The sequence below is a fragment of the Crocuta crocuta genome, unplaced genomic scaffold (assembly GCF_008692635.1).
Source record: "Crocuta crocuta isolate KB4526 unplaced genomic scaffold, BGI_CrCroc_1.0 scaffold56, whole genome shotgun sequence".
Classification (NCBI taxonomy): Eukaryota; Metazoa; Chordata; class Mammalia; order Carnivora; family Hyaenidae; genus Crocuta; species Crocuta crocuta.
The window spans coordinates 6694557-6708841 of NW_027531334.1; the positions used below are offsets into that span (position 1 = coordinate 6694557).

The window sequence follows — 14285 nt, forward strand, 5'->3', positions numbered from 1 at the left end:
TTTTTTGCAGAATTAATTTACCCTTTAAACCAAATCCAGGCCAAAGTTTTCACTTCGTTTGATTTCTGTATTTCCAGGTCTGTAGTTAGAAATAGATTTTCTGGATCTAATCTCTCCAGTTCAAGTATACATTCCCATGTATACTTGTATTTTGCACATATTGTATTTTTTCTGCAACATTTTTGATAGCGATAACCTCATGCAGGTGAATAATATGGTTATTTTATGTTTCTGTATTTTCTCTTCCTATACTATTTGGTAATCTTATAAACTTTATTAACACTGCACATCAATCATCATATAAAACTAACTGTATGGTTAAAATTGCACTAAATAGAACCAAACAGATCTTCACCCAAACTTCATTAAATATAAGCACATGTAATACTCATATTTGTGGATCGATGTGTGTGTGTATATACATACACACACACACACACACACACATATATATACACACACACATATATATATACATATTTTAAGCTACCACAAACTATATGGTCATCATCAATATAAGCCTTATGTTAATGTACACTTCAGTTATTCTCTTTCATTTTGAACTGGAAGTTCTAACTGTAAAGATAAAAACAGGAAAGAATTAATTTCAAAACAACTTGGAAATGTCTTACTAAATAAAATTCTGTGTGTGTGTGTTTTCTTTGCATGTGTATAGTTTTCATTTTGTTTGGATTTTGCTTTTAAAAGACAAATAAGGGATTCTTAAATCGACTGTTGGGATGTTCTGGGAAAGTCAATTCAATCACCTACTAATTTTAACTTCTAGTCAGAATTCGTGCTTATAACAACTTTGAGTGTAAGTATCAATTATCAGAGAAATTTCAATATGACCATACTTTTACTTATGAAGGAAGGCAAGTAGACTTACCCCACATTTTTAATAGTTTAACTGACTAGATTTAGAACTATTGTCATACCTAATTACTCATTACTAATCAACAATGAAAATTAAATATTCTCTTACCAGTTGATCAGTTGATTTTTCTAACTTATTCTTGATGTCTTCCTTAATCTGCCCCTCCACAGGAGGATCCCTACTTTAAATGAAAAAGAAAGGTGTATTCAGGATATCTCCTTACAAAGAACACAACTAAACTGTAGTAAAGAATCTAACAAGTGAATTTGTCTGAAAGTTCAAAAGTATAAACAATGTGTAGCAAAGACTGGTAATAGTGGTAGTTGTCATATCTTTTAGGAACTCAAGTTGAAAAAAAACTATGTTCTGCTCTTACTAGATAGTGTTAAACAGAACTGAAGGATGATGTAAAAAACTTTTCTTGAATAGACACACAATAATGGGGAAATTTTAACTTTATAGCACTGCTTCAGTATAAAGAAAAAAGGATCTTAAGAAGGCTGTTTTGTGTTTGTACATGTGCAAGCATTTATGAAGATAATTAAAGTTTGGAAAGGATCTATCTTATGTAGATCATTTTATTTTTTGTTTCAGGTTCCTGGTCTTATACTCTTCTAGTTTTCCAAAATGATTTTTTAAATTGAGAGAGAATATCATATTTAAAAATTAACTATTTTTGTAAAAGGAATAACTTGACAAGTTTTGCTTCTGGCATTGGTTTGAAATGTAGACATATATAGTGTTACATACAGAACTGAAAAAATTATCTATTGCTTTTGCCTACATACAGAACCATGACACTGGGCCCATAAGAACTACAACATAGGATCATATATTATCTTCTTAATTCTATACACTAGCAGAGATAAAACTGAGGTGAGAAATATATCAATTAATTTACTCAGCCTTGTACTTTATAAAAATTATCCTAATTTACTTCACATTTATGTATTCATTTAATATACAGTTATCTATCATCCATTATGTGCCTATAGATTGTCAGGGGAAATTGGGATAAACAGTACAGTATTGTCCACATAATGACAGTTTCAACAAAAGACAATTTATATACACAAACAATACTTCACAAGATGGTTCTCAGTGCTTTTTAAAATGTAATTGCAAAGAAAAACCTCTTACCTGTCTTTTCATCCACTTCTAAGCCCCACTCCAAAAAGGAACATAAGGAATTTTCTTGTGTGGTCAATGAATGAGAAATAGTGCACCAGTACTCTGAGGTCTCTCAATGTTTGTAGACCACAGAAAGTTCTCAAATGCACACCCTACTTGCTAACTCTATTGCATGATCACTCACACAAGCCAAGAGTTCTCAGTCCCAGATGCTTATTAAAATCACCTGTGAAGCTTCTTAACACTCTGGATGTCCAAACCCTACTTCAGAGCTTCTTAATCAAAAGTGTAGTATGTGAGCTGCTATATTCTCGTTTCCCTAACAAATTTTGATACATAAGCTTAACTAATCCTCACTCCCTCCCCAATATTAAAATGACTCTATTAAAGGTTACTAATGAAATCCTACTTGTTACTATAACAGCTTTGTCTTAATTCTTTATTCTATCTGGCCTTTCTGCATTATTTAACATTGCCCATCATACCCCCCCCAACCTTCCGTGAAAACTTCTGCCTTCTTTGTGGCTATTGGTTCTCCTCCTGGCCCTCCACTTCTCAGTTTGTACCACTGGCTACTCTTCTTCCTCTCATTCATCTTATTCATTTATTATTTTAATAATACTTAATACGGAACTATATACATTAACGGAATCAAACCATGATCTTGGTATACTGGAATAGGAAGGTACATCAACAGTCACTACGGCAGTCACTTTACTGTAAGATGGGTAAATTGATGTCCAGAGAGGTTAAGTAACTTGTTTTAAGTTACACACCTAGAATGTAGCAAAGCTAGAACTAGATTTTAGCCAGAGTGTGGTACTTAAGAGAAATTTTCTGAAATTCAATTTCCCCCAGTCTACATCCTCTACTAATCAAAGTTGCTAAATTGTCTTGAAGCATAAAGGTATCTCATCCACACTAGCTTCCCAAAGTTACATGGAAAGGATAAATGTTGTGTCTTCAAATGCAACAAACATGGTTGGTTTTTGTCAACCTATGTTTTACCTCATAAAAAATTCTTCTGGTAGAGAATCCATGCTGCACAATGTTGTTTTGCAAAAGTCTTATTCCAATGTTTACAGACTTTTACTACTGATGTTTAAAGCTGCAAGAAAAGGAATATTTTTAGTGGTCAGGTAGAAGGATTACATTCTTTTCCCCCACTATAAAAATATACATGATAAAGAAAATTTTGAAATAGTTGTCAAAGAAAATGAAATTATATAGTTTCACCATCCAAAGATAAGTCACTACTTACATTTTAATATTTTACTTTTTCCAAGCATACATATATTTTACTAATTTGTAATTATACTGGATAAATGATGTCCTACATTATGGTTTTCACCACTGAACACTATATCAAAAGCATCTTTGTTATACTCATATGTATTCTCAGTGGTTACACAAGAATTGGCTGACTGGGGTTTCTTAGACCATTACCTTACAGATGAATATTTAGATTGTTTCCTATTTTATCATTATAGTTTTATGACCAACTCTACTGGCCATAAGCCTTTTCTACATTTATGATTATTCACTTATAATAAATTCTCATAAGTAGAATTTCTCAGTCAAAAGACAAGTGTCTTAAGCCTCGGTGCATACTGCTAAATTAGTTTATGCTAATTTATTTTCCATAGAGTTCCATGAGTTTCTGTTTAATGCAATCTTCATTAACAGCAATTGTTTTGTTTTCTTTTATTCTAAAGGTAACATTAAGCCACTTTCCCCCCATATCATGATTCTATATCTTCATAAAATAGAAAGGTGAATGTATACTCTCTGGTTCAAATATCAATTAATGTTGTGGATGTTACTTGAAAGAAAAAAAAAACTGTGACAACTCAAATGAAAACAAAAAGAATAGAGTATCTGTTCGTACATCTATTTATTTATTTATTTATTTATTTTTACAAATAGTTTATTGTCAAATTAGTTTCCACATAACACTCAGTGCTCATCCCCACAAGTGTCCTCCTCCATGCCCATCCCCCTCCCCCCCACATCCATCAGTCCTCAGTTTTTGTCAGCATTCAAGAGTCTCTCATGGTTTGCCTCTCTCCCTTTCCCCCACCATTTCCGCCCTTCTTCTCCCCCTTGTTCCTCCGTCAAGTTCCTCCTAATCCTCCTATACGTGCAAACATATGATATTTGTCCTTCTCTGCCTGACTTATTTCGCTCAGCATAACACCGTCGAGGTCCATCCATGTTGCTACACATGGCCAGATTTCATTGTTTCTCATTGCCACGTACATCTATTTATATAGCTCTCTACTCAATTATCCCAAGAGCAACTCTTCTAAAATTAGTCACATTTACACCCTGAAGTTTATAGCAGTACTACCCATAATAACCAAATTATGGAAGCAGCCCAAGTGTCCATTGATACATGAATGGATAAAGAAGAGGTGGTATTTGTATAGAATGGAATATTATTTAGTCACAAAAGAGAATGAAATCTTACCATTTGCAACAATATGGATGGAGCTGGAGAATATTATGGCAAGAGAAAGGCAAATTATCACATGATTTCATTCAAATGTAGAATTTAAGAAATAAATGAGCAAAGGAAAAAAAAAAAAAGAGAGACAAACCAAGAAACAGACTCTTAATTATAGAGACCTGATGGTTACCAGAGTGGAGGTGGGTGGGAGGATGGGTTCAGTAGGTAATGGGGATTAAGGAGGGCACTTGTGATGAGCACCAGGTGATACATGGAATTGCTGAATCACTATATTGTACACTCAAAATTAATATAACACTATATTAACTGGAATTAAAAACAAAAAAAACTCTACTTATACCTTAATGGAAAAAGATGTTACTTGAAAGAAGGCATATACACAGTTTAGTTTCAATAAGTTGAACACAGGACTATTCCCATATGTTTACAAATACCTGTATTTTCATGAAAGATTTACTTAAAAGGTATATGTACAGTATAGTTTCAATGAGTTATGGATATGACTATTCCCATAAGCTTCTATACAGAAGTTTACAAATATCTATATCTAAAAAAAATAATAAAATTAGTCATATTTGGTTTTTTTAGAGTTCAAGTCTCCAGACTCCATTGTTCTCTGCTGGACGGATTTCCCTTTCTAATTCCTCTGTAAGTTCCAGGAAGTATTAGAGCAAACATATGTAAAACTATTCATCAGTGCTTTGGGGCAAATAAATAAATGCTGAGGCAAAAGAAAATAAAGTGACAACAACAGCATAAAGAAAACAGACCTAGAGTGCCTTGCTGCCAAGCATAAGACTAGATGAAGTTTCTCATTTGTTGCCTCTGAAGCACTTACTTATCCTAGTCACTGGGGAGCCAGCTTCTCCAATAGCATGTGTAATATACAGCCAGAAGTTAGATTGGTAGAGCTTTTAAAAACCCATTATTAAAATGCAGTTCAGCATAGGTAATTCCCAAATAAAGAAAACATGTCCCACAAGATCATTTACAAGTCACCTATTAATTCAGATTGTATTTACCCAAAGACACACGGTTTTACATAATACCGACTCTCCCTAAAAGCCAGAAAAAGCCAACCAAACACATAGAAAAGAAGTAATGGCTAAACCTGAACCCTCATAAGCCTTGAGGTCTGAGTATCCTGTCATTAGTGAGCTTAACAGGGAAGGGGGCAATTTGGTGCCTGGCTAAAAGAAGTCCTGGGGGATCATCTGCAAAACTAATATTCCTAACTATGATACTGCCTGTACCTATTTTCTATATTTGACTCACACCAGCTCTAAGTTACACAGGTAAGTCTTGAGAGACAAGGGTAATTCTCCCAACAATCCAACGGATACTTCCTAAGCAAAACACAAATGCAAACATTTATACCCACACCCACCCCCACGCGCGCGCGCACACGTACACACACACACACACACACACACACACACTTCCATCTAAATTTCTTCATTTACTAACAAGTTTTGGCAAGGATGTGGAGAAAAAGGAACGCTCAGGGGCGCCTGGGTGGCTTAGTCGGTTAAGCGTCCGACTTTCGCTTGGGTCATGATCTTGCGGTTCGTGGGTTCGAGCCACGCGTCGGGCTCTGGGCTGACTGCCAGCTCAGAGCCTGGAGCCCGTTTCAGAGTCTGTGACCCCCTCTCTCTCTGACCCTCCCCTGCTCACACTGTCTCTCTCTCTCTCCTAGAAATAAATAAAACATTAAAAAAATTAAAAAAAAAAAAAAAAGGAACGCTCATACACTGCTGGTGGGAATGTAAATTGGCAAAGCCACTAGTGGAAAACAGTATGGAGATTCCTCAAAAAATTAAAATTAGAAATACCATATGACCCAAGAATTCTACTACTAAGTATTTACTCAAAGAATTTGAAAACACCAATTTGAAAAGATCTATGCACCCCTGCTAAATGTATCATTATTTACAATAGCCAAGATATGGAAGCAACCCAAGTGTCCGCCAATAGATGAATGGATAAAGATGTGGTATATATACATATGCACATACAATGAAATATTAGTCAATAGTTAAAAAGGACAAGATCTCCCATTTGTCACAACATGGGTGGATCTAGGGGGTATTATGCTAAATGAAATGTCATTATTTCCTTCAAACAAATGAATAAACAAACAAAAAGCAGAATCAGACCTATAAATACTGAGAACTGATAGTTGCCAGAGAGAAGGGGATAAGGGGCATGGGCAAAATGCATGAAGAGGAGTAGGAGATATAGGCTTCCAGTAATGGAATAAGTCACAGGAATAAAAGACAGAGCATAGAAATAGTCAATGATACTATAATATCATATCATGACAAATGGTAGCTACACTTGTGATGAGCATCCTGTAACCTATAGAGATGATGAATCACTATGTTGCACACCTGAAACTAACCTAACATTAAATGTCAACTATACTTTTCTAAGAAAGGTTAAAAAATAAATGTCCTCATTTAAAAGAGGGCTTTCTAACACCTTAGTTTCTTGCCCATCTCTAACAAAAATGTCTTTATAACTCACCTATGCAGAACCCAGTTCTCCTAGATATTTATAGTTTTAATCTTATTTTTAAAAACTCAATAAGCAGAATGTCTTTTTAAATTTATATTCTCTGTTCAATACCAATGAAAGATCTAACCTAATGTTAATGATGAAAAGGCTGTTATTCTTTCACACTAGATCAAATCTGTTTTATCTCTTTAATAAAGCTGTATAAAAAAGGCCATGGCTTTGAAAATTCTAGGACTGTGATCAAACTGTTTTTCTTTTATGGTTTATAGAACCTCCCTATTTTAATAAAGTTAGGCATTATCTCACAGGGTATACAACAACACACCTTTTCTAGACAAAGCAATCCCCTTATTTCCAGAATTCAAAAGCCCAGACACAGATACCTCCCCCTCTGATAAGTTCTCCTTCGGTCAGTTGTTTGCAAAGACCACAAAGCTGAAAAGGGAAGAAAATCCTCTGGCAACAAGGTAGAGAAGATGGAAGGCCTTTGCTAAGCTATTATTCAGTGTTCAGCATGAAAAAGAAAAGGATAGAGTATTAATTAATAAATCAGAAGATATTTGGATCCTGAATTAAGAGCTAAGAAAAGCTAATGGCTTTTTCAGTCTGCTTAGAGATACAACCTGAGATGAATCTCTGTGGTGAAAGGTTTTCCAGGAGAGTATCATCAACCCCGTCGTTTCCCAGGAGCTAAGCAGATCTTGTGTGGCAAACCTTTCTGCAACAGCAGCAGCCGCAGTGACGCTGGCACTTTACAGCCTCTGTTGGGAAGGAAGGAGCAAGTGCCTAGCAACCGAAAGGAAGCAGCTGGCCTGAAACGTTAACACACTGCTTCTAAAATAATCCAGAGGTTCCTATCATTCTAGAAGGGGCTGAAGGAAACCTTTAAAGTCAGGGTTAACATGGGAGAAAGGATGAATCTGGTTTCCCCTGGTGTATTCATCTAGGTTTCCCTGTAAGCAGGAAACTAAAAATTCACTCTGCCTTCCTGGAACTGAGGGACTGCTCACCCACAGGAACATATTCAGGTGCTGGCTGGTTGATCAGAGGGCAAGTTAAAGGACAGTATCAATTTACAGCACATCTTTATCCATCAACCAAAATTATTTTATCCACAGGCTGTTTTACTGGTTGAAAGACAAAGTCCTGCCATCCTTATCTTTATTCATCCTTATCCTTATCCAACAATAAAATGCCTTTCTTACTGCTTGCTCTCTCTGTGCTCCCAGCTCCCTCTTTCTCGCTTATCTACTGAAATTATAGCAAACTTTTTTTAACCATAAAAGGATTCCTCCACCCTCCACTTTAAAAACTGTGCTTATTCACATCAAAGCAAGCACACTTTTTGCTTTTTTTTTTTTATAGTTTATTTTTGAGACGGAGAGAGACAGCACATGAGTGGGGAAGGGTCAGAGAGAGAGACACACACACACAGAATCTGAAACAGGCTCCAGGCTCCGAGCCAGCTGTCAGCACAGAGCCCTGTGTGGGGCTCAAATCCACAAACCTTGCATGACTTGAGCCGAAGTCGGACGCTTAACCGACTGAGCCACCCAGGCGCCCCTGCTTCTAATTGTTTAATCATTCATTCAAATATTTACCTTGCAGCACTGGTCATCTCAACAATACAAAAACACACTGTTTTTTAAATCCACTCAAGTGCTCATCTTAAGTCATAGAGGCTCTAACTAGCCAACAAGTTCACATTTCAATGTGTGGGTAGATGATGTCCCATGAATTTGCTACCCTTGTCAGTTCTGGCCTTTACAGATCACAAAATGCCAAATGGAAAAAGGGAGTTATCAAGTGTGCAAAAACACTAAAATTCAATTTACTTTTCACAATGCTATTAGCTTGAAAATAAAATAACATACTAGGTATTTTTCAGGAGAGAAATTCAGTTGTGAGAACTTCTCTTATGCCCACTAAATCTGGGTTCCTCAATCTTGACACTATGGACATTTTTGGCTGGATGAATCTTTGTTATGGGAAGATGTACTCTGCATTTTTAGGATGTTTTGGAGCACCACTGGCTTCTACCTTGTAGGTGCCAAAAGCAACTCTCTCCCACCTCTCAGGTCTATTGTGAAAATCAAAAGTGCTTCCAAACACGGCCAAATGTCCCCTGGGGCACAAAACGCCCCAGTTGAGAACCACCTAACTAAATGATTTAAAATGAAAAGTTTAGGGGCACCTGGGTAGCTCAGTTGGTTAAGTGTCTGACTCTTGATTTTGGCTCAGGCCATGATCTCAGGTTTAAGACAGAGCCCTGCATCTGGCTCTGCACTGACCGTGTGGGGCCTGCTTGGGATTCTAGGTCTCCCTTTCTCTCTGCCCCTCTCCCGCCCTCAAAAAAACAAAAACCAAAACAAAACAAATAAAAAAGAAAAGATTAAATAAACACAGATTGTTCTGAGGAAGAACAGTTAAGACTATCCTGGTATTATGTAATGTTTACAATCATTTGTCTACAAGAAAGAAAAATGACATAAAGTACCTCATTTAGATTTTATCAATGTCAAAAGTTGAGAGATTGCATAGCATTGGTAATTAAAGAGCACAGAAACACTGGAATTACAGAACTGCTTTGATGCACATTAGCTATGCAACCTTGCTCGAAGCTAATTAACATCTGTGCTTCAGTTTCCTCATCTGGAAAATAAGGATAAAGATGGTACCTGCTTCACAGGGTTGTCAAGATTAAATGTTTAAAACATGTAATAGAACAGGACCCAGCACATAGTAAGCACTATGTGTTACTATCATTCCACCATTATTATCAACAAATTTTGTTTACATTTATAGCAAAATCAGTTATTTCTTCCAGTTCTCTACCTTGAGGGAGAATTGCTACCATACGGAAAGGAATGGTAATAATGAGCTTAAGAGCTGGGACAAAAAAAACCCCACATTTTTCAAATATATCCCATGTGGCACAAATGCAGCTTAGTTTGCACATTTGGCATATTGTGTTTTTCACATCAGTACATATGACACACGTCATATTGCTTAAACAGTGTGATATGCCATTGTATAAATGTATCATCTCACCAGACAACTATTGATAAACACTTCCTCTCTGGTTCCCCCCCTTTTTTTTCTTTTGCTATTATTAACAATGCTGCAACAAACAACCTTGAACATGCAACTTGGTAAAACTTTGATAGCTATTTTAAAAAGCTAGATTTATAGGGTGCCTGGGTGGCTCAGTATGTTGAGCGTTCAACTACTGATTTCAGCTCAGGTCACGATCCCAAGGTCATGGGATAAAGCCCTATGTCTAGCTCCAGACTAAGTGTGGAGCCTGCTTGTGATTCTCTCCCTCTCTCTCTGCCCCTCTCCCCCACTCAGATTCTCTCTCTCTGCCCCTCTCCTCCACTCCCACACACACTCTCTCTCAAAACAACAAAAGAGGCTGGTTTAAAACATCAGCACTGAACTTCAGAAGTATTTCAGAAGTTCATGGGTCTGTTAGCAAGTAAACTCTGGTACTGCTTGTTAACACTTCTAGATTTTACCAAAAGAATTCCAAAAAATTCCTTAAAGTTGAGATGTGAGATGTTTTGGTCCTTATGAGTAGTAATTACTTCAAGGCTTAAAAGATTATGAAGAGGATGCTTTCTAGGAATAAGTCAAGACCTTAGTAATGGGAGTTGCCTTATAACCAGAATTTTACATATTGATCTGATTATGTGTCCTAGGCAAGCAGCAATGGCCATTCTTGGTGGCTTTTAGAGTAAAGTAGGGGCTCTGTGGCTCTAGCACTCTGAAAGTCTTTATTACTCAAGTGTGAGCTCTAGGTAGACAAGAATGGCTAGGACCATCAGGTTACACTTGAACAGGCTGTACCATTATTTTGTTACTGTGTTAAAGGTGAACAAACTAGGGGCACCTGGGTGGCTCAGTCGGTTAAGCGCTGACTTCAGCTCAGGTCATGATCTCGCAGTTTGTGAGTCTGAGCCCTCCATAGGGCTCTGTGCTGACAGCTCAGAGCCTGGAGCCTGCTTCTGATTCTGTGTCTCCCTCTCTCTCTCTGCCCCTCCCCTGCACACGCTGGCTGTCTCCCTCTCTCAAAAATAAACAAACATTTTAAAAATATTTTTAAAAAAGAATGAACAAAATTACTATTTGGTTTTCTAATTTTCGATTAATTTCTTCAATTTTTTATTTGACTTCCTGGCAAGGCCACAAAGTGAACATACCTAGCTAGACACAGGTAGCCAAAACATTATTTTACCCCAAAGGAAAAACAATTTGTTTAGGCAAACTCCAGGATTCATGTATGATGGTTGGAAAATCTCTGCAAGTTACTGTAAACTAAGAGTCTTTATTTTACCCCAAAGGAAATACAATTTGTTTAGGCAAACACCAGGACTCATATATGATGGTTGGAAAATCTCTGCAAGTTATTGTAAGCTAAGAGTCTTCCTGCCCTAAAAGATCAGGGCATTCACTGTCATATGTCAGCTCTTGCCATCTTGAAAAAATCATTATAGCACTGTCTGGCAGCTTACATCAGAAAGGAAGAACCTTGAATTGTACATCCAGCACCTTCCTTATAAATCTGCCAAAATAGGAAGCATTCTTGTCAAAATTAGCATCTTATCTAGATGAGAGTAGGTTTGTTTGTTTGTAGTAGGTTTTTAATTCTCCTCAGATCTATCCAGTCAGTTACTTTAGGACTTACACAGCAAACCTAAAGAATATATATTAATTTACTTTTAATATTTGGAATGTACCTATAAGGAATATGCACAGGTTAGGATTTACCTGGAAAAAAATTCCAGATATTAAAATACCCAACAGTTTCCTTTTATTTCCAGGTAACAGTGCCAGAAATTACACTGTTTAGAAACGCAGCTAGAAACCCTTGGAAGGAGTATGTTACCACTAAGCAAATTTTCCAAAGTGGAATATTTTCAGCAATGTTGTCATTGCTGTTGTTAGACAATAATGAAAGGAAACAAGACAGAATGGTGAGACATGACACATGTAGAGACAATAATCAAGCAGGGAGTAGAGGACATCATATGCAGTTGACTCTCTCACCACCAATGACAAGGCCTACAATACCCAAATCCAAACTGATCCACCAAGGTAAGAAGACTCATTATCTCAGAAAGACATATATTTGTAAGAAGGGTTTAGCTGAAAAGGTAGGTCAAGCTTTTGGTTATGAAGAATTTTCTTGCATAAAATTAACTGGGTGTAATTAACATTGGTTTCATCAAAAATAAGATTAATTTTCATCAGCTCCTATGTGTCTGGCTCTGGGCTGAGTATCTATGTACAGTGAATACACACACTTGATCTTCACACAACTCTGAAATAAACATTATTGTAATCCATTTTTAAAAGTGTTCTCCTAGTAACACTTATTCTGATTTGTCTAACAGAATCTAAACTCTTTAAGAATATTCATATTTAAATTTTTTTTTTACTTGATTGGTTAAATTAATTTAACTGGGTTTTTAAGTGAAATACAGAAACACCTGGGTGGCTCAGCTGGTTATGTGTCCGACTCTTGATTTTGGCTCAGATTATGATCTCATAGTTGTGAGATCCAAGCCCCACATCTGGCTCCTCACTAAGTGTGGAGCCTGCCTGAGATTCTAGATACCTCTCCTATCTTTGTCTCTCAAAATAAATAAATACATTTAAAAAATTAAAGCGAAACACAGATGCTCACTTTAGCTACTGTCTTTTTAAAATCTGTGGGCATAAATATCCTTTATAAAAAATATATATGTAAATCTACTGAAGCCTTCAACTTTAAAAAACTATAAAAAGAATAAAGGTAAAACATGTATATGGATGGAATTAATAAACCTAAATGTCAAATTAGTGATTCTGAAAAAAAAAGAAAAAGAATAAGGTTGGTTCTTGAAAAGTTGAATGAAGTAGAGTTTAACCTAGAAAGTTCAGTAAGGAAAAATATAGGTAGCATTTAAATGAAAAAGGAAATTTAAAACTATAATGAAGAGATTAAGAAAATTACTAGAATACTGATGCAACTCTGTATCAAAATTTCTTTAAATCTAAAGAAATAGTTGCTATATTAGATTTTTATTTCCAGATTTAAGAAGGTAGAAAAAAATGATCAGATATATAACCATATTACCACCTCAAATATTTTCAAAAGATTACCACTAAATCAGCTATTTAATAGGCCAGTAGTATACAATCTACAAGGATCATCTGACTACGATGTGAGTCTCATTCTGTAGCACAGAAAAAAGATTAGAAAACATCCCATTCATTTTTCAAAAGTAACATATAACCCAAATTCCAAAAGAAAAAGGAAAAAATTAATGGAAAAATTTCAAATATAAAATTCGGAATAAAATATTTGCATTATAGCAAATACAAGGTTTGTTATTATTATCTGTATGCCCTTGGGCAAATTATGTCACTTCTCCTTAGTTTTTACCTATAAAATAGAGATCATAATAGTACCTAAAGCATGAAGTTGTTATAAAGAATAATTATTAAGTATAAAATTCTTAGAATAGTGCTTGGCTTCTGACATGCTCAATAAGTGTTAGCTACTATTATCCCAAGAACAAAAAAGCAACACAATACATTGCCTTATGTTTAAGTGGAAAAATGAGATCTATAAACATAGATATTTGATAATTTTTTTAAGTAGACACTTTGGCAAATCTTTAAATACAACACGTATAAAGGGAAATCGAAACATTTGAAAGGCTATTACAAGTCAATAGCACAAATTATACTAAGTGTTAAAATACTGGTCATTCTCAGTCAATTAAATCATAAGACAAAGATGTTCAGTATCACCCTGATTATTCCATTTTTTTGCACTAATGAAATAAAGACAACAAATACTGGACAGGATGAAATGATTATTTGCAGATGGTATATAGCAAGAAAGTCTAAGAGAGTAAGCAAAATTCTATAAAAATTAATAAGAGATTTTAGTCAGGGTCTGGATAAAAGATGTATCAAAAATCAGCATCTTTTTATAGTAGCAATAACAAAATTTTAAAGGAGAAAAAGAGAACTCCCTCACATTAACAAAAATTATATAATGCCCTGGAATAAATTAATACAAGACTGTAAGATAAATTATATAAAATTTTACTGAACATGAAATACAACCTGAATACTATTAACTACCTCAGCAGTATCTGTAACTTCTCAATGACCCCAATTAGACACTTGAGAGTCCCTTCTAGTTTCATCCTTCTCTTCATGTCTGAAATAAGTCATTAAATCCTATCTATTTCACCTATTTATTTCTCCAATTTTTCACCTCTTTGTTATCTG

The 14285-nt window shown here is 35.5% G+C and overlaps 1 protein-coding gene across 2 annotated transcripts in view; it reads right to left on the reverse strand.

Annotated features, from left to right (window-relative positions):
• DZIP3 (DAZ interacting zinc finger protein 3) overlaps positions 1-14285 on the reverse strand; it is an 89190-nt gene that overhangs the window by 72741 nt on the left and 2164 nt on the right. For both annotated transcript variants that reach the window (XM_077771797.1, XM_077771796.1), the window contains exons 2-3: positions 3017-3116; positions 986-1058 (exon numbers count right to left, since the gene is read on the reverse strand). In XM_077771797.1, coding sequence (XP_077627923.1) covers positions 986-1058; positions 3017-3048 — 105 coding nt within the window. In that variant the 5' untranslated portion in view covers positions 3049-3116. The remainder of the gene's footprint in view (positions 1-985; positions 1059-3016; positions 3117-14285) is intronic.